Source organism: Corvus cornix, chromosome 6 (genome assembly GCF_000738735.6).
Source record: "Corvus cornix cornix isolate S_Up_H32 chromosome 6, ASM73873v5, whole genome shotgun sequence".
Taxonomy (NCBI): Eukaryota; Metazoa; Chordata; class Aves; order Passeriformes; family Corvidae; genus Corvus; species Corvus cornix.
The window spans coordinates 4,140,976-4,167,176 of NC_046336.1; the positions used below are offsets into that span (position 1 = coordinate 4,140,976).

Below are 26,201 nucleotides of genomic sequence, written 5' to 3' on the forward strand. Positions count from 1 at the left end.
GATGTGATGAAAAGGATGATCAGAAAATGGTTCTGTTCCCTGAGGGGTGGGGCATTGCTTGAGACTGGGCTGAATGATCCTGACTGAAGGCAGCAAACAGCCCCTCTTTAGCCTCACCAAAAAAAAAATCCCTAAAAACTTGACTTTTTTTTTAGTTTGTTTAAGTCCTCCAGTGTTAGCGGCTCTACAGTTACTGAGAGAGAGAATAGTTTCAGAAAGATGTAAATCCAAATGATTTTGAAAGACAAAATATATAAAAATGCTATTACTGTCTAGTGAGACTGCACATATTTTTGATTTATATTTCTAAATATTTCACCAGAAAAAAACGTTACAGTGTACACTGCATGTTCCTTTGAACATTAAACAAGCTATTAGGGAACACCCTGCTTATTTCTAGTTACCCTGAATACATTTTGGTGCTGAGGAAAAGCGTTTCTTCAGCTTTTGTGTATCCAATACCAGCTCAGGGAAGTCAGACAGCTGCTTTCAAAGCAGACTGGGCTTCCAATCGAGCTTAGCTTGGTAGAACAACTTGAAATGTGTCTCTCACCAAGAGATTTTCAAGTGGAAATGCAATAACATGTTAATTAGAAAAGTCTTTACACAGCAAAAGGCTCCCAAAGAACAATTACTCTGTAGTTCATGTAAGCCTTTTCTAACACAATCTTTACACGGGGAAAAGAAAATATGAAAGAAAGAACAACAGCACAGAAAATATGATATAAAATGTTGTATTTGAGAATTTCCCAAGTAGTGATTTCTGTGGAAATCTGCCTTGATTACCAACCAGAACAGAACCAGAGAAACCCAAGAGATGACACAGTCGTTTTCTCCTGGTACAAAACCTGGAAGATCTTGTAACAATTTTAAATTACAGTTATTAGAAAACATGACCTGATACACAAGATTAGCATTGTATCAAGTCAAAAATAAAATACAGACACTTTTTAATACATTCTCAATACAGGGCTTTTCTTCTAACCAGGGAAGCTCACACGCAACATTTGATACTGCAGCTGCTGTTCCAGGACAACAGACTGGATGGACTAAGGGTGTAAAAAGGGAAAAGTCACTAAGAAAATACATATTGAGTATATAAAGCAGCTTAAAAGCACAGAAAGCCTCCCAGCACTGCCCACACCAGCTCTGTAGCCTGTGCCCACAGTGCCAAATGCAGAATGGCCATTTATGACCACCCAAAAATGCCTGTCCCAAACCACAACAGGAGCTGGGGAGCACAGGCAGCTCTCAACAGCTCCTGGACAAGAGCACAGCACTTTTCATTCCTACCCCAACATCTGAGTTCAGAGCAGCGATGGAATCAGGCTTGAGGGGAGGAAATAATCCCAGGCTGGATGGGGCTTGGAGCAGCCTGGGATAGTGGAAGGTGTCCCTGCCCATGGCAGGGGGTGGAGCAAGATGGGCTTTAAGGTCCCTTCCAACCCAAACATTCTGTGAGTCTCTTAGTTAACTCTCTCCAGAATCCCAGAGTAGCCAAGGCTCTCCACACAGGTACCGGTCCTTTTAAAACAACAAGGAAAGATACTCAGGGGTTGTAATTGATTTGTGCACATATTCCTCCATAGAATTTTGTATACAAATACAATAGACACATTTTTTTCAAAACTGTGTACAAAATACAGCATACATAACAACAACATGAAATATTTACAGCTGTAACATTAGTTAAAGGCTTGACCTCACTTTACTGAAAAAAAAAAAGCTCATCAGCTACTGCTGAATAGCTGATGAGGATGTTCAGGTTGTTTCCTGGACTCAGGCATCCAAGATCAGACTGTGAGGAATCACATTAATCTCATTTCTTCCTGGTTATTTTTTCAAACAGACACCTGACACAGTTCTACACAAAGAGAGAGTCCTTTTGCATAATCCTGGATATCCAGCCCTTACCAGTCCTTCAAAGAACTTGGCACTTTCCTCCACAAAGGGTTTGTATCTGGCACTGCACTGAATCAGTTAAGCATTGCCAGTCCTCAGTCTCACACAAAACTGCAGATTAGACACAGGCTAAGAGTGTCTCAAACCAGGAGATCACAGCAAAAACTATGAACCAAACCGTGTTTTCTGGGGACACTCATGTGAGCAAAGCAGGTTAAACTTCAGCAGCCAAGGGCTGCCTCACCTTGGCACAATTCAGCACATTAATCAACATTAACTCAAGCATTTTGGAGTGTGGTTATGATCATTTCAGATTAACTCTGTGTTGAGCAGAGTAACTGTAGTTAAATGTCGTGGTGTTTGTAGTGTTAATTCTAATTGAAATTTCCCCAGCTGTTTCAATTCAGCTGAAAGCCTGCAAACAAATCTGAAATGTATTAATAATGATAATGATTAATAATAATATTGCTAGAAGAAAACTCCAGAAATCATCTAGTCTACCTTCCTACTCATTTATTTTTGAAAACCTCAAAGCTCTTGATCAAATTGATATGGGAGGGGCTTCTTTACTGGCATAAGGATAATCACCACAATAATTCTTTGCCCATTAACAGGCAAAGTGTGTATATAGGGGGATTAATTCACTAAAGTAGTTGCCTCCCTTTGAAGTCAGAAAACTTTTTAATAGTGCTTTTCATCCTTGCTTGTTTCTTTGTCTAAGGCACTGCTTGTTTTACAAATCCCACTTGTTAAGTGTCACTTGCCCTGGTTTTGCCAGGAAATCATCTGGGAATCTCAGCCTACGACATTCTAAGCTCCACTCAGAGTGAATCATCAGTGAAAAGCAGGCTTTAAAAATGAGATTCTTCTAAGTCAGCCAAAACCAGAAAACCAATCCTTCCCTCCCCAAAACACTTGAAACAGATTGCCAATTACAGCAATTAGGATGATTTTTCATATATTAAGCTTCCTGTCTCTTGATTATTAGTTAATTAGCTCTCCAGCACTGAAGAGGTTTCTGCTGTAAATAAAATGTCTAATTTTAGAGTAAACAGAGACGAATAAAAAAAGCAAATACTTCCCAACCCCCTGCCCTTTTTGTCTCTCAAGAAGAGAAAAACTGTGCTAGAGAATCACTAACTTCCAGGAGCAAGGAATTCTAGGCTGCAAATTAACAGTTCCTCCCTTTAAAGTTTGTAAAATGCATTGAATGTGGAAAGGCCACTGTGAGGTAGTATCACAGTACTCCCATTACCCAGCTTGTATCTGTCCTTTTGCAGAACTACTAGAGCTTTTTTAACCCCATTTCAGAAAGATTTCAACTCAACCTTTTATGAAAGGAGAACTATAAATAGGCTCTTAGATTAAAACCCTTACGAGCTGAGAAGGCTGGAAAGGGAGGTGGATATTATCCACCTTTCAGGAGTACAAATTGGGGCTGGAGGGACTTAATTACAAAGATATCCTTAAGAACACACTGCTATAAAGGGCTGCTATAAAAATGACTCCAACTACAGCAGCTCCATCACTCTGCCTGGGAGAGAGGAAACCACCACTTCCCTCTCTTTGCACCCCATGCAGGCAGCACCTCCCAACAACAGCTCCACTCCACACACCAGCTCTGCTGCACGTGGAGAATCCTTCCTCCCAGGTGGATTAACAGAGCCCTTCCCACCAGGCATGCCAGGGATTTGGATTCCTTTGTTTTCACTTTGAAATCTCCAAGCGGAGAAGAACTGCTGGCATGACCTAAGGGAGCTAAATCCAGTGCTTGGAAGTGTCTCAGGCAGAAAGAAGTTTGGATTTGAATGTGGAATTCACCATTACACGTGAATTACTCACTCTCCTGAAACGGGGAATTCATGGTTTTCCCTATGATTTCACTGTGATGATGTATTCTTATTTATGATGCCATTAATGCCTTCTGTAATTACAATAAATGGGTAATTCACAATCAGTGTCCAGGGAAATAATTTTCATATAACAGTCAAGAAAGTTCTTATGGTTTCAGTACTCCTGTGCTAAGAATTTTGCAATTGTGCTCAACTGGATATTTGAAGTTCCTTCATATATTGTACCTGAAATCAGAAGAGAATAAATTAGTGGACTATAAACCCACAGTGAATTTATGAAGAGAGACCAAAATATCATCCTAAAAGTCCAGTTAGAACCTTTACAATTATGAAATGAAGCTTTTACTATGCAAGTATTAGTGCCGAATTATAATTATCTATATAATATTATAAATGTTCATATTTTATTATCTGTAACAATTAAAGCACTTTTCAGGCTGGCACCACATAATGCAAAGACATTTTCCTGAAAAGCAATTCTTAAATAGCCAACAACAATGAAGAAGTTCCAAATGCTATTACGATAAAAGCCAAAGGGTAATATTGTTTAAAATGTTAAACTGTTGGCTCCAAGGATTATCCTGATAAACAAGGAAGCCTTGAAAATAAAATTCCACATAGATTCAGATCTTAAAGCCAAAGAAGGCATTTTCATTTTTTTTTACTGAAATTTCCTTAGTAGAATGGGACACAATGTTTGTGTCTGTATTTTATTGGTATCCAATTAAATATTATAACTAGCCTTGCACATACATACATTTATACCTAAAGTTTTATATCTGAGCCTTTGAATTAGTGTTGATACAGTCTCAGGGAAAAAATATCCTGGAAAAAAAAGCCAGTCCTTCATCCTCCAACTTTAACAGCACTAATGCTACAAGGGATACTTGTTAAGAAAGTGTCACTCACCTATCTTGCAGTCACGATAGTACTTTTCTATCGGGTAATTTTTGGTGAATCCAACACCTCCCATCCATTCAATACATTTACTGGTTGTCAGTGTTGCAACCTATGAAGAGAGTTTTCAGAGTTACAGGAGTCAACTTCAGGACAGGGGTGGTAAAACTTATACTTTGTAGCTAATTAATAACAAAACAGGGAATAAAGAAGTGACTAGAACAGGAGAGAAGAAGAATGGGTATACTGGTATTCATCTTCAGTAAGCCACTTTAGAATAAAAATTACATTTTTCGAAATCAGAGGACACCAGGAGTTCACTAATTGTTACAGCAATAGTTTCTATGCTGCACTCTGCACAAGACCAGCAGTGGTATGCAAGACAGCAATTGCAAAGGGATAGAAGTCATCCAGTTTTGAATCATTTTAAGACTCACAGATGTGACCAGCAGAGCTGAAATGGTCACAAATGAACTCTTTACAGCGTCATTTCTCATGCCACAAAAAGAGATTTCTGATAAAATCCAATCTTATCTAGGTAAGTGCAAGTATTAATTCACTTTCCTCTTTTAGTGTTGTCGTTTGGTTTTAAAAATTTTATTTAGGGGCATGAGCAGCTTATTCCTTGGTGACTTACTTTAGATTCTGTGCATGGACTGAGAAACACAGAATGGTTTGGGTTGGAGTAGATCTTAAAACTCATCTCACTCCAACCCCCCTGCCATGGGCATGAACACCTTCCACTACACCAGGCTGCTCCAAGTCCCATCTGACTTGGCCTCCAACACCTCCAGGGATGTGACAGCCAAGATAAAAGTACATCCAGAGATTCCACAGCAAAGACGAATTATGAATTACACACTGGATAGCAGCTTTCCCAGCAGTGGAATGAAGCCCTGGAGTGAGGGAGATGCAGGTACCTCAGCAGTGAAGTACTTGGCCATGCTGGCCTCCTTGATGGCCGGCCTGCCCGTCTCCGCCAGCCGCGCCGCGTTGTAGGTCAGCAGCCTGGCCGCCTCCAGCTGCGTGGCCACCTGGGCGATCTGGTGCTGCATCCCCTGCAACAGCACCACAGCACTCACACAGAGCCACAGCCCCGCTGGAATTCCCAGCAACAACCATTCTGTCCCCATGGAAATGTGCCTGCACTCTGAAATGAAAATATGGAATCCAGGTGGGACGTAATTCCATGTTACTTCTGTGTTTATTGACAGAGGTTGGGCCACTGAAGTGCTTTCAGGAACTGCACTCCTATTCTCCCCTTCCCTTCTCTTGGATTCAGGAGCACTGGGGTTCATTTTGCCTGACAGGCTGCACAGAAGGTTACCTATTTAAACCCAGGAATATAAAGGAAAATTTTACCCCAATCTTAACATCCTCCTCGGGATTACAAAGACATGAGGAAGTCAGAGCTGCGTTTTCATTCTGCAGCTTTTCATTGAGACAGTAACAGGTCTGGCTCCCTGATGAGCTTAACCAAGGAAGACTTGTAAACAAGCATTCCTTGAATAAAGTGGAGAACTAGCGAGGCGACAACTCCTTCCCATGTCCCAGAGGCACGAGACAAGATTTAGGAGCAGCTTAAAGGTACAGAGGACATGACTGAAGAATGGATTCAAGGGGAAGGAAAGAGGTGATGGAGCTCACATCTGAATGGTATTACGGAAGAATGGGTTTATTTAAGAACACCCAAATATTATGATGATTGAAAATGAACATTTAGTAGTCTAAAACACAATGAAATCTTTCATCTTATTAGAACACTAACACTGTTCCTTCAGATTTGCAGAAATATATAGGCAGGTCAAAATACCAAAATGATTCGGCAATTATAAATTCCATTTCCCATTCAAAAGACGTAGTTCCAATCATTTCCTAGGTATCTATGAGTGCTTCCTAAAATTTGCATAAATTATGAGTAGTGCTAATGTTCCTTCTCTTCAGCTGAGATGTAGGTTTCTTTGAACAAGAAAATTACTATAGTAATTACAATTATGTATCTTCCTTATTAAACTATACATCATTTTTGCAACAAAGAGTTCTCTTTCCTCGTAAGAAACAGATATTATAATGAAAACTAAATGTCTTTGTATACCACAGGAAACTTAATAATTCAATCAGTTTTCCTCATCTTTTTATCATTTCTGTTGTCTCCAGAAAAAGCCCTTCCTCTGCACCTCAGGAAAGGGTATAAAAACTGGAGCGCATTCAGTACAGTGGGATATTAAAATCAGAAGAGAAGGGAGTTCCATGTGTATTATTTTCAAAGAATGTCAGTAAGTTATCAGGCAAAAGGAATATGTCAATAATATTTTAAAGTTTTACGTTATTCGTGTGGCAGTTGCAAAGGCACACAGCACTGAATTGATGAATTTTACATGGCAGATGAATGTTCATCCAGAATTTTTTTTGAAAAATTCTTCTCAAATATTGAGGAGGAGAGACATGACATGATTATGCAAATCATAATAGTCATTTTTCTGATTACTGTGGTCACTGCTCCTTTCTTAGAGGAAACATCCCTTGTGCCCATTAACAAGTACCTGGAAATCAAACACGCTTTTCCCAAACTGGACTCTCTCCTTTGTGTAGGGAACTGTACGGTCAAAACAGCCCTGGGCCAGTCCCAACATCTGTAAGGAAAAATAAGGATATGGTCAGTAAAAATTGATTAATTGAATGCACCTAATGGAGATGATAACAGTTGGTCTTCTGGTCAGGCAGGTTGATATTCAGGAGAAAAGTTGTTTTCTTCCTACCTAGATATTGCTAAAATTTCTATATAGAATCCTAGGAGCCAGAATTTTACAGTTATCAGACAAATTGAGGTGAGTTTTAATAAAGAAAAGTTTCAGGAACAAACCTATTACATGCCCATTTCTTACCACATGAAAACACTACTACTAATTTTTGAACAATACTTATGGGTCAACTGTAATTGCAAAACTATTAAGTGTTTCTGGGAAAACTCATAATTGCATGAGAAAATGACTGTAAACTGAAGATCTATAGATCTACATTACCCTACTAAAGGAAGAATAATCTGAATGATTAATCAAAACTATTTTCATAATCAAAATAATTTCTCATTTTCTAGAGGACACCAAACTGCCAGAATTAGCAATTTATTTCAGAAGTTAGAAACTTAGTGGAGTGGAAGGAGAGATAACATTTCTTCCACTATCTTCCAACTCTGCAGAACAATTGTAGAAGAATTTAGACCAATTTTGTCTTTCCACAAAGACAAGAGTAGGCAGCTGTCACATCAAGCTGCTTAGAAAAACTACCTTTAATGATGTACAACAGGAAAAAAAAAGATACCTAGGAAAACAATAAAAGAAAATATTGCAGTCTGCTGCTAATCAGCCCCATTATCAGATTTGTTATTTCTTTATATAAACTCATAAAAGAGCCAAGTACATCAGCTTCAGCACCTCCAACAATATATGCAGCTGCCTTGCACTAAAACCATCTGAAACTGTTTTCAAAGCCACAATTACATTTTATAAGATCTTCATTATCTTTTAAAACTATTACTACTGCAAAACTAAACTCAATACCACAGGGCTTTAGAGCTGCTGTTCTTGTCAAGTCCATTTCTCTTAATTTGAAGGTGTCAAGAAAGCAGTAACTAAGATATAACAACTACCTGACCTTAACTTTTAATTAAGGTGTAACTTGGAGTAATTAAGAGTAAAATCCAGACCATGTATTTTACTGCCAGAGCCTCTATATTATTTATATCTCTGGGAACAATGGGGCCCACAGCCCTTTTTAAATGCCATATCAGACAAAGTTTAATCACAGGTAATCTTTAGAAATGATGGAAAAGACAGCCCAATTATCAGCATAGTGTACTGCCATGTGGAAAGTCTCAATTTCATGCCGATGATTACTTCAAAAATAATTTAAAAAAAAAACCTTATCACAAGCCATTTTATTCTAGGGTTGAACCTGATTCCCACTGAGATCAGCAGCTACCTGAGATTCAAATTGACTTTACAGCAAAATACATTTTGAAATAACTCCAAGGTCAGTAAATATTTTCCCCTAAGATGCCATACAGGGCAATTTTCAAACACAACAATGAAATGGAACAGTTCTGATAGAGAAAATTACATTTATTTTAAAAATAAGTTGACTTTTAAAAATAAGTTGCTGGAAGAACATCAGTCAGTACTAGGTTACATTTGCCAGCCCCACACAATCCCAGTTGGTATAATGCATTTCAGTGTGTTATATTTTCCAAAGTTAGTTTTTTTAATAAAATAAATTTTCACAGTGGAAGACAGGAATGTTGACATAACTCAGTAGCAATAAGTTAACGACCAAAGACAAGCTAATTGCCATTTAATGTTTTCTGAGTCTATTGCTTATGTCACCACGGGAGAATTTTCCCACTGGCAGGTGTTCCTGTCCTCACTGTAACTTTGCTACAGGAACAGTGACATCTAGTGGCAATTGAGCTTTTAATTAAGTATTTTCTAAACAGCTTTAAATATCCCATACATTTCAGTCCAAACTCAAGTTATATCCTGGCTGTGCTCAGTAATAAACCCGATGACCCACCTGTGCAGCAATCCCTATCCTGCCAGTATTGAGCATTCCAATGGCATACTTATATCCTTGTCCAACTTGTCCCAGGATATTGGTCTCAGGAACCTAAAATATAAAACCACCCAATTACTCCTGTTCTATTCTGCTTTGCAACTACTAACAGGGTTCACATATCAATCAGTGTACATATTTTATTAATTGTTCCTCATAAGTGAAGGCATAAAACATAAACCAGACATTTGATTCCTAGGACATCGGATTAGAACATGCCCAGATTCATGTGATTATAAAACTGATGAAAAAAATGCATCAAAATTTAAGACATTCAACCCCTCTCTAGACTTCTGTGGGAGGAAAATGTTAATATATGCCAATCAATCAGTGTGTCTAAGGGAAAAAACCAGGGAATTTAGTTAATATTCATTCCTTATGTGTGGTCAGGTTCCAGTTGTACCCAAATTTATGCTTCAACAGCTGAACTTACAGTACCTTCACATTATCAAACGTTACTGGGCAGGTGGAAGATGCTCTGATTCCCAGCTTGTCCTCCTTTTTCCCCACGTGAAGCCCCTCTGTGTTGCGATCCACTATGAAGCAGGTAATTCCCCTGTATCCCTGGGGGGAGTTAAAAATAATCAAAAACCGTTTTTCATACTAATACCACTGAAAATCTACTACCTACATCCACACTGGGGACAAACCTGACACTTGCATATTCAGCTATGTAATTTTTATTGGATTTACTTTGCTATAGGATACTTTTTAGTTTTCCATTTTGCCTCTTAACAAGAGCAACTTGTCAGCTAAGTCAGAAAGGTTGGAAAAACTTAAGACTGTGAGTCCTGTTACTCAGAACACCACCAGTGCTGTGCTCTTCACCTAAACAACCATGATCCTGCCATTTTTATTTTCCCTGGCTGGATGAATTTATTAAATTGTTCGCCAAGTTCTCAATTTTTGTTGGGAAATATTTTTAAAGGTTTGCAGTCAGCTAGGAAAAGGTGCACAGAGTATTAACCTCTAACATCAGATTATTAATATAAAATCCACAGTTTCATACATCAGCAGCAGTCACTGAAATGCAACAATGCTGTAGCAACTTACTAAGGATGGGTCTGTATTTGCCATGACAAAGAAAACTCCTGCATCTTCTGCTAAGCTAATCCACATCTTTGAGCCATTGATAATGTAGTAGTCTCCTTTCTTTTCAGCTCGAGTCTTCAAGGAAAAAGCATCACTGCCAGACCCAGCCTCCGAAAGACAGAAACTCCCTAGCTGTCGAGGGAAGAGAAAAAGCCAATTTAATTTTCACAAATATAAACAAATCCTACAAGGAAAATACTTATAAACCAGCACAAGTCTCTTAAATTCAAACATTTTAACCTATTGCATTAAAGTAACTGAGCTTCAGCTATGGAGATTAAGAATAGAAACACTGTGTAATTACACATCTCTCAAAGTCAACTGTTTTATGGTTCTTTTCCACAGTAAATTAAATTTTAATGAAACTAATAAGTGCCTTTCCACTTTTACCTCTCAGCTACTGATGACAGGATGTATCTATATCACCACAGATCTCAGCTCTAACCAGTGTTTCAAAGTTCACACATATTTTCCAGAGCTGCAGACACACATTAATCACTGAAAAAAAATCCCACTAACATTACTAAACCATAATATAATTTTAATAGTTAAGTAATGTAAGACTTTGACTCACTGTATCTTTAGACACCCTGGGCAGGTAAGTTCTCTTTTGTTCTTCTGTTCCATAGGTGGTAAACAACTTATTTGTTAGAGTGTTTTGGAGTTCACACACAAGAGCCACAGCTGGATCAACTTTGGCCAATTCTTCTACCGCCAATATGATTGAAAAAAATGAAGCTCCAGTTCCTCCATATTCTTCCCCAAGCTCAATACTCATCAGCTGAAATGGAAAAGGTGCAAATACATCAATCTGTTGGTTCTGATAGCAGGAAAGGCTAAAATTGAATCCAAGAATGAACATGAGGATATTGGCAATGTAAGTCCTCATGGCTGCCCAGCAAGGCATAGAAGACTCCTGATACTCTTTTCCATCAACACTTGGAGTCATGGCCTTTCCAGCATCCAATTATGCTTAACCAACTAAAAAAAAAGTGAGGGAGGGAAGACAAGGAACTAAAAGATAAGATGAAGTATGTGGTATGGGGGAGATGGAAAAAAATGACAGTAAAAGATGGAGAGAGATAATGCTGTAAAGAAAGTTGTCTTGTGGTTGACAACTCCAAAATTTTTACCGATGCATTAGTTCATTTGAATTTATCCCTCAAACTTTTCACCTAAAAATCTGAACAGGGCACAGTTAGAGATTCATAAAATGATGTTACTTTCCAAATAAAAGATTAGGTAAAAGTGTGCAGACCCCTTGTTCAAACAGTCCCTGTATGACGGAATCTTCCATTTTTGCATTCTCGTCCATTTTTTGTACAAAAGGTGCAACTCGTTCCTGGGCAAATTTGGTCACTGTAACAAAGAGAAGAAAGAAAACCTGTAAGTATTCCAACAGTCTCCTTTGGGATCAATATAACAGGAATGTGGTGCTTCTGACAGGTTATGCATGTGTTCTGACTACTTGACCCAGACAAGTAGCCCAAGCAAAACAAGGCGTAAAGCACAACTCCCCCAACAATCTCAACATTTGACTAGAAATAAATAATGAAAACAAAATTTTAAGCTACAATATCCCTTCTAGTTAAAACATTTCTGAATTTTAAATACAGATATAATAGCTACCCATGTCTTTCAGCATGGCTTCCTCCTCGGTGAACATCTGAAGTGGAGCACAGGCAAGTCCATCACTGGCTAGATTTGGCTTGAGTTCTGATTTGGAGGACCTAAAAACACGGGGAGAAACCCTCCAAGGAGCCAAGTATGCTGGTATGTGTCTTCTCAGCTGTTGGCAACAAATACAGAAGATGCAAACAGTTAGATTTGTATGCAACATATAACTTTATATATATATATAAAAAATATATATATATAAAATATATATATTTGTATGCAACATATAACTTTACCCAGTGCTTTTATTCAGTAAATGATTAGGAAATATAACTTATACCCAACGTTTGAAAGCTTTTAAGATATAACATCCCCTATGTCCTAAACGAAAATATGCTTTAATTACTTTTCTCTTAACATCACACAGTTTTCTTTCTGGGAGTTTACTAATACAATGTTATTCTACAAAGTATGTAAAAACATTAATTTTAGTCAAGTTTGGGGTTTACAGCAAATAGACCCTGCTGTTAGTATTTCTTTTCATAGATGATGCAAGTCTACTGCAATATTCAGAGTGGGGAGTGTATATTTCAATAGAATTAATACTTTCATTAACAAATATGATAAGAGTAAATGTAAAATACACAGAGAATGGCTTTTACAGGCCTGTCAACTTTAATTACTGACTTTAGCTTTCTCCCTGGTTTTCTTGGGACCAGCAATTTTTGTTTCTAAAGCAATTGGACAGCCCCTCATGCGGATTATTGGTATTTTGCTGTGAAAGGGCCTAACTTTTAACTGCACTGTGGATTTCTGTATTCAAACTGAATTCTTATCCACCACTTAATGATTTTCAGAACAAGCACACATTTTGTAGACAAAGCCCTGGCATTTGAATGCTTCTGTAGACTTAATTTCTATACAGTTAAAATCCCACAGTAAGTATATTGATAGTGTTATGTAACTAATAATTAATGTGTTTTATTTGGTTGATTTCTTTTGAAAGAACAGGAAGGAACTAAAACTAAGTGATTTATGCCTATGCTCCCAATTTCTCCACAATAAACAACAATAATTTCAAGAAGCATTAGTTATGCAACCAAAAGAGCAGAGGCATTAGTGAACATTTGACTGTGGGGAATAATCTTAGGAATATATGGCAAAAGTCACAAAAATGAACAGAACAGTGGCTTTTGGGAGGAAGCTACACACAATGATTGTCAGGACACAGATAATGTGACAGTTTTGTCCCTTGGAGACCTAAAAACTTTGTGTTCAAAGACTTAATTACCTCACAGCAGGCTTTAGAAAGGTAAGTTTGGTATAAAAGCCAATATGCTTTCCAAACACAGAATAATTTTTAGGATTTTAAAGGAAGTTGTCACGATATGATCTGGCTCCAAAAGTAATGGGCTAGTAGTAGCTAAAAGATATTCCTGAAAAGCAGCAGAGCTTGACTGTGTCTGAAAGGAGGCAGGACAGAACAATGGCTCTGCTCTCCCAGCTCCCCAAAGCCAGCCCACTCTGGGGCTGATGCCCACAGATCTGATCTTTGCTACAGATTTCTGTCACTTTTGCTATGTCAGCCTAAAGTGTGGAGACACAAATGTCTTACTATGACAACTGCTGACAGAAACCCCCAGGAGAGACACAGCTGTGCCATGAAGTATATGAAAACATGTCTGCCAACACACATTTTTGGCAGCACTAATTCTTAACCCCAGAGTGAGCAACAGACTGGCTGTGCCCTAAGGAGGCGCCTGTTTAGCTCCCAGAACACAGGGCAATTCCACAATGCACATTGTGATAGCAGCATTCCTCTAAAAACAGCAGAAACTCTGGGGTCAGGAAGTAAAAATTCCTTTGATCCTTCTAATAATTCCCCCTCTTTCATATTGGCTTTCAACACTTGTCATGACCCTGGCTGAAGAACTGATGTAAAACACATCGATGAACTCTTGGAGGCAAGACGCAAAAGTCTACTGTGATAAGGAAACTCTGATTTTAGCACAAACAAAATCACGTGCATAAAAAAAACCCAACCCCAACAACAACAAACAGTAAGAAGTGGTAATAGAGAAAATAAATATTGCTGTGAACATTCAGTGTTCAGTCACATTCAACACCCCTGGTGACATAAAACAACTACTGGTGAGCAGGGCTGAATTACGAATATAACGTTTGGACGATGAACAATAGCTGCAACACCTTCAAATGATGATGAAGTTACTGGAGTCACTGTGGGTCTTACCAAAAATAAAGAAAACATTGTTTAGTAGAGATTGAATCCAAGGCAACCCAGTTCTGGAAGCAGTCAGCCAGGATTATTTGCAGAACACGCAGCTATGCTGGCGTCACCTGACATCCAGGTGTGCCAACACCCACCTGTGCCAGTGTGTCCTTGGCAAGGTCTGAGAGGGAAAAACCTGAGTATGCACAGGCACATTTCTATTTAACACCGTGCTGCTTCGCGAGCAGTGACAGGCCTGCAAACCACACACACTTCCTGCTCCTTCCACTACTTCATTTCCAAGTACAAAGAAAGGAGCAGTTTTCCTCCATGATGGCATAAATAAGGTGAATCACTGGGAATATAAAATATAAAATCATAGAGTGGTTTGGGTTGGAAGGGACATAAAAGCTCATCCAGTGCTACCCCCTGAAGTGACACCTTCCACTATTCCAGGTTGCTCCAAGCCCTGTCCAACCTGGCTTTGGACACTTTCAGGGATGGGGTGGCCAGAGATTGATTCTCTGGACAGCCTGTGCCAGGGCCTCACCACATTCACAGCAATCTGGGATCACCTCTCCTGAAACCACCCCAGGCTTTCCCTCCTTCCCATCGCTTTTCCTGCAGCCAACCCGCATTAGAATGGCCGGGAATGGTGTCCTACCACAGCAGGAGAAACAAAGGTTCAGACATTTATCAACCATGGTTTGGTAAGCACTTGTTTGAGACATAAGTGGTGCTGCAGGAGCAAAGGAATATTCCTAACAAGGTCACCTTGAAAAGTTTTAGAACCAATGGGATGCATGCAAGGGATGGGATTTATGCTGGCAACACCCACACAAAGAGCAGCAACTCACAGGTAATACCACAGCAATAATAGACCAGCGTGGAAATCATATTTTAGTTCAACATTTAGATTTAAAAACTAAATAAATAATCAAGCCACTACATTATTGTGTACCTTTTTATTCTTAGAAGCCATGTAGTATCACTAACTTCAGACAGTTATTTAAAGCACATGTACATTACTTAAATCCTTGGATGCTGCTTCCCTGCCTTTTTTTTTTTCTCCTCTTCTTTTTCTGCAGGTAGTGATTTATGCTGCTACAGGATTCAGACTGCTTGCCCTACTGAACACATGCATTTGAGAACTGGTTGCTGATAACATTGATTTTTTTCTGTTTATGTCAATTCCTACCTCCACCTCAGCTCTTTAAAAGATCAGTTCTCTTAGCTTCCTTCTTTTATTTTACTATCTAAAACAAGATTTTAATGCTGGGCCTGCCATCAGTGTTAAGACATAAACAGAAAAAGACCACAGCAATGTTTTACTCAGCTCACTTTGCTTGCCTTGACTCCCTCTCTTGTATCCATCCTAGCTGGTTTCCACATAGCTCCTATCTCCCAGCAGAGAAGCTTCCAAATGGGAAACTTTCCTTCATTTCTGGGGTTGGTTTTCTTTATTTCAATTTAATTCAAGTGCCACGACACACCCACGAGCTGCACGAGAAGGTCCCAGGCCAGCACATCTTCTCACCCTGCACAGCCAAGGCATGCACAGCAAAAACACAGGGTCTCTGCTTGTTTTGATCACACCTCGAGTGCCACGAGTGTGTTTAGGAAACCACAGAATATTCCGAGTTGAAAGGGACCCACAGGGATCATCCAGTTCATGTCCTGGCCCTGCACAGACACCCCAACAATCCCACCCTGGGCACCCCTGGCAGCGCTGTCCAAACGCTCCCGGAGCTCTGGCAGCCTCGGGGCCGTGCCCATTCCCTGGGGAGCCTGGGCAGTGCCCAGCACCCTCTGGGGGACGAACCTTTCCTGACACATAAGTAAAGGAGACCTCGAAGCACCTCTGCTGCCAGGACGGTGCTGCCTCATCACAACCACTTCACAAGACTTACAAGAACTTTTATTTGCAAGAACTTACCCAACACCGCCCCTCCACACACAAATCCACAGGGCAGAAGGAGAAAAGGGCTTCCCAACCCCCCCCTCACGCCTCGCAGAGCTGCCCCTGGAGCCCCGCACCCCGACAGCTCCCAGCCCCGGAGCCAGAGGCCGCCCGTCACCGGCAGGTTCGGGAGCTGCAGCAGCTCGGTAGGACACGGAGTAGCTTTCCCTCGTCCCCATTCCTCTCGCCCTTGGCCCGCCCTGAGACGTCACCTTCGCACAGCCCCTCAGCCAAGCTCCCGCTGCCGCCGCCATTTTCGTGCCCGCCCCGTGACGTCAGGACCACCTCCCGCGTGACGTCAGAGCCACCGCCCCCCGTGACGTCAGAGACAACACCCCCTGCGCTCCCGCCGGCGCGTGCGGGTCTCGCGAGACTGCGGTGGGCGGGGCCGGGCCGGGCCGGGGGCGGCACAACAAACATGGCGGCGGCGGGAGGCGGGAGTGGCGCGGGGCGGCGGCGGTGAGTGCTGCCTGTCCTCTCCTTCCCTCTTCTTTTCTCTCCTTCCGTCTCTTTCCTTCTCCCTTTCTCTCCTTCCCTCTCCTTCTGGGGCCTCCCTGTGCCATGATGGGGCCGGGCGGCGGGGGCGGGGGGCAGCGCTTGGGGAGGGCCGCGCTGCCCCGCCGGCTGCGGGGCCGGGTCAGCGGCACAGCCCCGAGGCTTCTCCCTTGATCTGAAGCCGGGGGACACAGAAGTCAGAGGAGTCACAGAAATTACCGCATCACAGAAATTTAGAGAATTACAGAATTACTGTAATCACAGAATCAAAGAGTGGGTGAGGTTGGACGGAATCAATCCGGTCCCACCTCCCTGCTCAAGCAGGGCCATCCCAGAACACATGGCACGGGTTCTGGGATGTCTCCAGTGAGGGAGACTCCACACCCTTTCTGGGCAGTCCGTTTCAGCGCTGTCACCCTCACAGTAAAGAAGTTCTTCCTCATGTTCAGGTGGAACTTGCTGTGCATCAGCTCCTGCCCGTTCCTCTGGTGCCGCTGCTGGGCCCCCCGAGCCGAGCCCGGGCCCTGCTCGGAGCCCTCCGTGCGGGCAGGGACACGCAGGGCTGAGGGACCCTCTCAGCTCTCTCTTCTCGAGGCTGAGCAGCCCCAGCTCCCTCAGCCTTTCCTGGTCAGGGAGATGCTCCGGTCCCTTCAGCATCTTTGCTGCCCTTCGCTGGATCCTCTCCAGAAGCTCCGTCTCTCTTGTCCCGCGGAGCCCAGAACGGGACACGCGGGTTTACGGGAGGTTTCGCGTGGCCGTGTCGCTTCCCACCCTCGCGTGGGGAGGAGGAGGCGCGGGGTCGACCGGGGGTGTTCAGGGTTGATGACAGGGCACGGGCGGCCACCGCCGCTGTGCTTCACTCCCCCTTCCCACGGTCAAAACCCCTTCAGGAGGATCGGGCAGGGCTTGAGTGGAGTTTGGGATCCTTTTTGCTTTAATTTATGTGCCCTGAAAAAGATGGAACAGAGAGATGCCTCCTTTTTTTCTTCCCTGGATTCCTTAGAAGAAGGTGGGATGCATACATACGCTTGTAGCAATTTTAATCTCTCACTGCATACATGTCCTCATAGTTACTTTATACTCTTCTAATTACTGCAGGATTAATTCTGGCTGTGTGTGTGAAACTACTGGGTGTACTCTGTATGAACTACTTTCTTCAGCAGCATTATTTAGGCAGAATATTTCATCCTGGCACATTCTTTGACAACAAACTTAGGTCACCGCAGTGCTGTGACCACTGTTCAGCCCAGCAGTTGTGGCCGGGTAGAAAACGAGTAAGCAGTGCTCTGCTCCTCGTTGTGTGAAGCTGGAGGAGGTGTGGTTGTGTCAGCAGAGCTCGAGTAACACACCCTGTGTGATCAGCTCATCCCTGGTGTGTGAAACACAAGCTGGGCTGCTCTGTTTCCGATCATTAGAATTGCATTTTCTGGTTTGCAGGAGTGACACAGCAAGGATCAGATGTGCATCATTCTCCCCTGAGAAGGAGAGCTGCTGGCTGCATAGCTCTAAAAAATACCCTGTAAAATCATAGAAGTGTTTGAGCATACAAATGGGAGCTTTTGGGTCGTGCTTAAATTGTGGTGACTTCCCTACACTGACGTAAAGAAAAGGATGAGTGTTTTCATGTTAAATCAATGAGGTAGAGGAAGGAAGTTTTATGCAGTTTATGAAATTTTATGTCATTTTATTTCAAAATTAAATGTAATTATAAAAGCAATCAATGCAATCAAGTAAGGCTGAGAGAATTGGGATTGTTCAGTCTAGAGTAGAGAAGGCTTTGGAGTGACCTAATTGTGGCTTTCCAGTGCCTGAAGGGACCCAAAAGAAAGATGGATTTACAAGGGCCTGGAGTGACAGGACAAGGGACAATGGCTTTAAACTGACAGAGAATGGGTTTATATGGGACATTAGGGAGAAATTCTTCCCTGTGAGGGTGGTGGGGCCCTGGCACAGAGTGCCCAGAGCAGCTGGGGCTGCCCCTGGATCCCTGGCAGTGTCCAAGGCCAGGTTGGACGGGGCTTGGAGCCACCTGGGATAGCAGAAGGTGTCCCTGCCCATGGCAGGGGGTGGAACAAGATGGTGTTTGAGGTCCCTCCAACCCAACCTATTCCCTGATTCTATGAAAAGAGTTTTAGTGCCTTACCCAAAGGCACACACAGATTCTCCTCTGATTACGCAGCCTTTGATGTTGTTTAGAATGGTTTAACTTTAAATCGTTATTTCTTATTATCAATCATGGAAAGTCATCCTGGTCAGGACTCTATGTTACATTGTCCTGATTTTCTCTTCCTTACCTTTAATTCATATCCTGATGTCTTTGTTTTATTGCAGGAGGCACCAACAAATGGAACACAAATTAACATAAGCTTTGCAGGAGGCTGGTGACACCTGAAAGAGGGTAGGTAAGATAGATACATACAGATGTGTTCCAGACTAACTTAAGGGTGATAATAAATGCTGGGAGTTGTGCACACTCAGGTAAGATGTGAAAGAACATCCTCATCTCGATGCCAAAAATGAACAAAACACTTGTAAGCAGCTTTGGACACACAGGAACTGAGAACTTGAGTTTCTGTAGGCCACCTAAGTAGCTATTAAAAAATAAAGAATATTTTTATTGAAATGGTAGCATTGTTAATTATTTCTGATTATAATCTGCAGGAATAATGTGAAAGACTTGTTGTTGTCCTTCCAACTGTATCCCAAGTTGGGAAGTTCTGTCTTCCCAAATTCTGTGAATTGAGACTTAATAGAGATTTGTTATTTACAAACCCAAAAACAAGCCTGGCTACTGATTGCTGGGGAATATTTTAATCGTTCAGTGCAAAATAATGGACTGGATTAAGACTTTTTCTCAGGATAGGAAAGTAAAATTTTGGGAGAAGTATGAAACAGTGCTTTCTCTAAGGCTTCTTTTCAGCTTTGCTAATCACCAGCATTCAGTTGTTTCCCAGCATTGTAGTTCCCATAATTGACTGACCCAAATCTGGGACTTTTTTGGAGCCAGATGTTCATTGGAAAAACAGTCAGTGAGACAGAAATGTCCTTCAGGTGACGTGCCGGAAGCAGGGGATGCAGCCTTTGAAAAACTTTTACTGGAAGTGTGATTGTTTTAATAAAATTCAGAGCAGCACAGTGTTAGAGCCTTGTCTTTCAAACACAAATATTTTTCAGGTTTCTTTCTTATAACTCATGGGGGTTGGGAATAGTAATGGACTCACATTTCCTTTTTATTCCTTCTAAGGAAAGTGGAGGAGCCACCCTGTGCTGTTTATCTGACGTGTTGGGTTACATTTTGGAGCATGTTTGCTAGTTAGCAGGGAACTAAAATTCAGGTATGATCCTTTTTTTTTTTTTTAAAGGCAAGTTGATTTTTATTAATGTGTAATTTTTTTGGTTTTAAATTTTATTTATTATTTTATTATGTCATTTACCTGTTGCTGAAAGCAATGTCCCCATAAATTGTATTTGGTGATCTTTTATGGTTAAAAATTCAAAACCCAATATTCTTATGGTTGTCAGTTTGTGCATTTACTGTGTGATAAAAGTAATCCTTCACTTAAAATCAACACCAATCCCAAGCTTGTTATAGTGAATTTATTTAAATTCAATGACACTTGTATTATGAAAACATTTTTCCTTCTAGGCACAAGAGGTTGTAAATGAAAGAGTCAGTATGGGGGAAAAGAAGGCAGAACCGTTGGATTTTGTGAAAGATTTTCAGGAGTATCTGACCCAGCAGACTCACCATGTCAATATGATTTCTGGATCAGTTACTGGTGACAAGGAAGTAGAGACTCTCCAGGGAGGTGAGCTGACTCCAGTACCATAACTTTGATTTTTTTGAGAGTGACTTCACTGTTCACATTCCAGGTAATGTTGCAGCTGTATGGAAGCATTTCTCATGGTCATTTTCATGTCACAAAGGGTGTGTATGTACCTTGTTTTAAACTGGGCATGTTTTTGTAGTTCTCTATATTTAAAGACCAAGGGCAGAGAGAAGCAAAAGACATTTGGCATTTGCTCACAGCATGACAGATGGTGTCCCACAGATTCTTCATTAAAATCTGTGTTGCATTGTTCCCAGCTGGGACAGAAGGGGATCAGAATGGTCTGGATCATCCTTCTGTTGAAGTTTCACTGGATGAAAACTCAGGAATGTTGGTGGATGGGTTTGAAAGGACTTTTGATGGAAAGTTAAAGTGTCGATACTGCAACTATGCCAGCAAAGGAACAGCACGGCTCATAGAGCACATCAGGATTCACACAGGTATGGAATGTTCTGCTCTGCTTGGCTGGGACACCTTGGGGTGTTCACCAACGTTGGGATTTGCATGTCAGGAGTTGGCAAATTCAAGCAGTGTGAGTTCTTAACAATAACTGGGTATTGGTGGGGTTTTGTAGTCGAATTTTGCAAAGGTGTGCCGTGCAAATTCCTACTGACATTTATGATTATTATAACTACAGGAGAGTAAAGTTTAGCATGAAAGCTTCCATGTAAATTGAAGGGCCTTAAAAATACCTTTTAGTTTTTCTGTGCTGATGAGAAAAGTGACAAATGTACATGTGGCTACATGGACATTTATAGGGGCTTTTCTTCCTCTGGTGTTCAGCTATGAAAATATTCGTGTTCTGCACAACGTTCTAGATGTGGAAGTACAAAGCATAGTAATAAGAATAAAGTTATTGGTAGAATATTCAAATGTGAGGACATATCATCAAATAAGTGATTGATATCAATTGTGAACAGAAAAATTATCATCTGTGGCTTGTTAAGGAGCATTTGCCACTGTTGGGTGTATATACCTGAAAAGCAGAACTCTCAGTAAAGGTTAGAATATCCTAAACTGTTCCAAAAGCTCCAACTTCATGGCAAATGAGAGGAAAAAAAAGAAAGGTGCTTCTGAAGTCTGTCAAGTAAATTACACCAATACAGAAGACTTTAGGACTGTTAAGTAGAAAGAATTTGTCTTCAGCAAAGAATGAAAGTTTTTACAAGTTCCCAGTCTGGTATGGACTGTCCCGAAACTTCCAAGTGTCTCTTCTCAGTGCTCTTAGGTGGCATTTTGGGACTCACCTTGAAGGAAACATTGTTGAATCTGGGATGTCATTGTAGCTCTCCTCCGGTACAGTTAGTCAGATTCTCACTTTGCTGAGAGCCATTCCTTCCACACAGTAACTGCCTGGGTGGATTTTGGGGAAGGTGGGGCTCTGTGCCCTGGCCCTGCAGTGTTGGTGTGTGTTAAGAGGGCATAATGGGGTAGGAAATGGCAACCAACCAGAAATCAGAGAGTTCTGAGGTTCACATTCTGAAGTGCTGGTAAATTCTTCTCTTGTGTCTTCCAGAACAAAAAAAAAGAGTTATTTTAGTTTTTCTGGTTTGGTTTGTTTTATTTTTTCACTCAGGGGCAAGGAGATCCAAGGCCTGAGTGTTGTTTCGCTTGGAAGCCTGGCAGAGGGCCAGGAGATGGATTACTTATGCTGTGAAGGCTCAGATGAGTCAGCATTAAAACAGGGAAGTGGCAGCTGACTCATAGCCTCAGAGCAGTGTACATAAACAGGTGCAGCATCCTGGACATTGGCCAAAGTAATTGTGACCCAGGCATGATCATGCAACTGTTACTATTATTTTTAAGTGCAACCTACTCTGGGATTGGCTTCGTGCTGAGTCTGATAGTAGATAATGAGTAGTTCACCAGCTGTGTTGTGCTGTGTGTGATGCAAAACTTTTATCTCTGTGTAACCAGTTCAGAATGAAATAAGACCATTCAGATTGGCAAACTCTGTGGGAATGCAGGGAGTTTATCAATCTTCTCCTACCATTGTACCAAATCTCCTGATCTTTACACACCTTTGTGTGTATATATATATGAATATAGAGAGATGCTCATGGACAAATCATGGTTTCATTTGGTGCAAAGAATGAACTTAGAGGTAGCACCTGAAATGGATTTCTTTCCTCTTGGAGAGCCAGTGATATAGAGAAAAAAAAATCTATTTGGTATCCCAGGTTGTGATTCCAAACTGTGGGATGCTCATCAGTTACATGACAGGGATTTAGAAATTGAGGTGGTGTTCTAGAGAGGACGAGTAAGATGGTCTTTCATTTCAGCACCTGAGCACACATCAAATCCTTTAGGCACTTCTGATATTGCAGACTTGGATCTATAACTCCTAGATCAAGGGAAATCAGAAGTCCTGAAGTGCTGTGTTACAAATGTGTTGGCCTGTAATTATGTTTGAAAGTTTTCTGAGTATTTTTTAGAATGTTAATTTGAATACCTATAAATTCCATTTAATAGAAGAGCAAAGTTCTGTGCAAAAGGAGGTGATGATCACCCTGATCATCATCCCATCTCCCATCTGGGAAAGCACACAGCTCTCCAGAGAGTACCTTGCTATTGTTATAACTCTTTAGCCACGGGACCCTTTCTCAAAGCTCAGTTCTTGAGTGGCTACCTGTGTGCATAGGTTATTTAGGCGGTAGTTCTAGGATGTTTAAAAGTAGGGATATTTGGAAGGACCCTCCCTCGCAGTTTAGACACAGTTACGAAGAACAGTAACATTTTGGTGGTACAGACATTCCTGTGTTCCCCCGTGCACTCCATGGGTGAGGGAGAGGTTGGATCCAGGTAAAGGCGCCACAAACATCGCTGGATTCAGTCCTTGACATTCCTAGGGAAGTTATGCTAATTCCACTCAGGTTTTTCCCTGTGCTGATGATCCCTTGGGTGAGGCAGACCTGTCCCAGTGTTCTCCACTCTCCCAGGATACTCAGCTGAGCTCGAGCTGGCAGTGACTGAAGTTTGACGAGCAGCTCACAGTGAGCCACTCTGTGTCCCACACAAGGCCTTTTCCAGGCGCTCCGAGGTGCTATGGGATAATCTATTCTGATTTTCCAGGAGAGAAGCCACACAGGTGCCACCTGTGTCCCTTTGCTTCGGCCTACGAGCGTCACCTGGAGGCTCACATGCGGTCCCACACCGGGGAGAAGCCCTACAAGTGTGAGCTGTGCTCCTTCCGCTGCAGCGACCGCAGCAACCTGTCCCACCACCGCCGGCGCAAGCACAAGATGGTGCCCATCAAGGGGACGAGGTCTTCCCTAAGCAGCAAGAAGATGTGGGGGGTTCTGCAGAAGAAAACCAGCAATTTGGGGTACAGCAGAAGGGCATTAATTAATTTGAGTCCACCTTCCATGGTGGTGCAGAAACCAGACTACCTTAATGATTTCACTCACGAAATCCCCAATATCCAGACTGAGGCGTACGAGAGCATGACAAAAACGACTCAGAGCAGTGGCTTGCCAAGAGATCCACAAGACCTCATGGTGGATAATCCTTTAAACCAGCTCTCCACGTTGGCAGGACAGTTGTCCAGCTTGCCGCCTGAAAACCAAAATCCAGCCTCTCCTGACGTTGTTTCCTGTCAAGATGAAAAGCCTTTCATGATACAGCAGCCTGCTGCACCTGCAGTAGTTTCAGCTGTGTCAGCAAATATTCCTCAAAATTCCTCTCCAACCAGCCCCGATTCCCGGCCAACACACAATCAAAGGAACTATAGTCCCGTGGCAGGGCCCAGCAGTGACCGCAGTGCCCACACCAGTACACCCAGTATCAGTAACAGTCAGCCAAGCACTCCAGCTCCAACCCTGCCAGTTCAGGACCCTCAGCTCCTGCACCACTGCCCACACTGTGACATGTACTTTGCGGACAATATCCTTTACACCATCCACATGGGATGCCATGGATTTGAAAATCCTTTCCAGTGTAACATTTGTGGGTGTAAGTGTAAAAACAAGTATGACTTCGCTTGCCACTTCGCAAGAGGCCAACATAATCAACATTGACTGAGAACATGCTTTCGTTTAGTTTTTTAACATATTACAGTCTATTTTTCATACTTGCTGATGGAAAGCTTGCACATTCCCATAAGGAATCTTCACATTTAGCAATTCGACAAAGGAGGCAAATTGATTTCCGTGTTCTAGTAAAACTTGCCAGGGAAATTTTGTATCAGAGTCGGTTGTTGTTTTATATGTAGCCTTTCAAAAAAGCCAAGAGTGCTGTAAGGGTTGGAATGCATTTACACGCTGTGGTTGCTAAATTTAAGTTGCTTGCACTTAATCCCAATAAACATTCTGCAAATGGAGAAGCAGAGTGTGTGTCCTGAACCATAGGATGTAATTCCCAGATTGTTTACTAGGCGAGACAAGACATATTATCCATAAAATACGAAAGGTCAATGCACTGACACATCATGTAGTGACAGGGCAAGGAGGAATGGCTTCAAAGTGACAGAGGGCAGGGTTAGATGGGGTATTGGGAAGGAATTGTTCCCTAGGAGGGTGGGGAGACCCTGGCACAGGGTGCCCAGAGAAGCTGTGGCTACCCCTGGATCCCTGGAAGTTTCCAAGGCCAGGTTGGAGAGGGCTTGGAGCAATCCGGGATAGTGGAAGGTGTCCCTCCTTTAATGTTCCTTCCAACCCCAACCTTCTATGACTTTGGAGAAATCCTTAAAAACTTGGCTACTCGAACAAACAGAAGCAACTTTCACATACAAATTCAATTTGATGTAAAAGTTGCTTTAATCTGAGGAACGTTAATTACAAGTTTTTGTTTAGTACAGTCTAAACTCTTCATGCTAGGACTTAAAACACTAATTTAACTATTAGCACAGAACTAGGAGATAACAGGTTATTGTGAATAACACTCTGATAGGAAAAAAAGAGCTAAATGCCTGTAATTCATGAATTAGAGAAACGTAAAAGTAAGATACCTTATTTTACCTACACTCTACCAAAATTTTACATGTCATTCTTTTTCAGAGGAGGCAATTTTTAGAGACATAATGAAGAGCCTGTAGAACTAATATATATTCTGTGAGATTTCTAACTGCCTTAAACTGAGTTGTACAGATATTTAAAATTTGCACAATTAGACTTCTGTCCTGCTGATAGAAGTTCTGATAGAAACAAACAAGAAGTTTACAACTTTAAACTCCTTTGTTCAGTTTTATGTTGGGCCAGGCTACAACTGAGAGGTTGCCTGTATGTTTGAGAGTTGTATAATCCAGTTCATTGTAAACTTCAGCTGACTTGGAGGCCTGGTTTGTCCCCTCTCCTGTGTTTGATGTCCTTTGGGTGTGCTGGAAATAAGGGGAAGGACCTCTGGCTTTTTCTGGGCTCCATGTAGGATGCAAAGGAAAACTGGCTGACTACATGAAGTTGTTTTTAGGAATTGTAGGTGGCAAATGGTAACTGAAGTTGTTTTGTTTCACACTGTACATCGTTAGAAGCCCCCGAGCTAAAGGACAGGCACTTTAATATAAACCTGAATAAAACATGAGCAAAATTCATAAGAACTTAATGTGCTAAATAAGAATTTGAGACATTAAAAATAAAGGAAGGACTGTTACGTTTCCCATATTTAGACATGCACTTTTACCTTGGTTTGTCTTACTTGAGACGAATTAAAGCTTCCCTTATATATTCCCCTTTTTCTATCAGCAAACCATGTTTTGTTAAAAGCAAGAAGATTTTAATGTTCCA

The 26,201-nt window shown here is 41.6% G+C and overlaps 2 protein-coding genes across 3 annotated transcripts; one reads left to right on the plus strand and one right to left on the minus strand.

The window, feature by feature from the left end:
• Positions 1 to 718: 718 nt before the first annotated feature.
• Positions 719 to 16,459, minus strand: ACADSB (acyl-CoA dehydrogenase short/branched chain). Of its 2 annotated transcripts, XM_039554074.1 has the most exons (11): positions 16,372 to 16,459; positions 11,982 to 12,141; positions 11,611 to 11,711; positions 10,927 to 11,133; positions 10,314 to 10,484; positions 9,699 to 9,824; positions 9,222 to 9,314; positions 7,196 to 7,285; positions 5,573 to 5,710; positions 4,665 to 4,764; positions 719 to 3,980 (listed from the first exon to the last, which is right to left on the minus strand). In XM_039554074.1, exons 1-11 carry the CDS (start codon positions 16,411 to 16,413, stop codon positions 3,910 to 3,912), a joined length of 1,299 nt encoding a protein of 432 aa, XP_039410008.1. In that variant the 5' UTR covers positions 16,414 to 16,459; the 3' UTR covers positions 719 to 3,909. The 2 variants fall into 2 exon arrangements, with proteins under 2 accessions (XP_039410008.1, XP_039410009.1); XM_039554075.1 differs by lacking the exon at positions 719 to 3,980 and having other exon boundaries at positions 4,666 to 4,764; positions 5,515 to 5,710.
• A 118-nt stretch (positions 16,460 to 16,577) lies between these two features.
• On the plus strand, positions 16,578 to 24,808 carry IKZF5 (IKAROS family zinc finger 5). The gene is made up of 6 exons (XM_039554319.1): positions 16,578 to 16,618; positions 18,986 to 19,052; positions 19,899 to 19,989; positions 20,301 to 20,463; positions 20,742 to 20,924; positions 23,557 to 24,808. Exons 4-6 carry the CDS (start codon positions 20,331 to 20,333, stop codon positions 24,498 to 24,500), a joined length of 1,260 nt encoding a protein of 419 aa, XP_039410253.1. The 5' UTR covers positions 16,578 to 16,618; positions 18,986 to 19,052; positions 19,899 to 19,989; positions 20,301 to 20,330; the 3' UTR covers positions 24,501 to 24,808.
• Positions 24,809 to 26,201: the final 1,393 nt, after the last annotated feature.

Excerpts from the sequence above, each read along its gene's own strand:
- ACADSB (XM_039554074.1), bottom strand. The coding sequence starts at position 16,413 with ATGGCGGCGGCAGCGGGAGCTTGGCTGAGGGGCTGTGCGAAG. Across the intron at positions 4,765-5,572 it reads CCAAGTACTTCACTGCTGAG|GTTGCAACACTGACAACCAG; the intron begins GTACCTGCATCT and ends CTCTCTTCATAG. Across the intron at positions 3,981-4,664 it reads CTATCGTGACTGCAAGATAG|GTACAATATATGAAGGAACT; the intron begins GTGAGTGACACT and ends TTCTGATTTCAG.
- IKZF5 (XM_039554319.1), top strand. The coding sequence starts at position 20,331 with ATGGGGGAAAAGAAGGCAGAACCGTTGGATTTTGTGAAAGATTTTCAG. Across the intron at positions 20,464-20,741 it reads AGTAGAGACTCTCCAGGGAG|CTGGGACAGAAGGGGATCAG; the intron begins GTGAGCTGACTC and ends CATTGTTCCCAG. Across the intron at positions 20,925-23,556 it reads GCACATCAGGATTCACACAG|GAGAGAAGCCACACAGGTGC; the intron begins GTATGGAATGTT and ends CTGATTTTCCAG.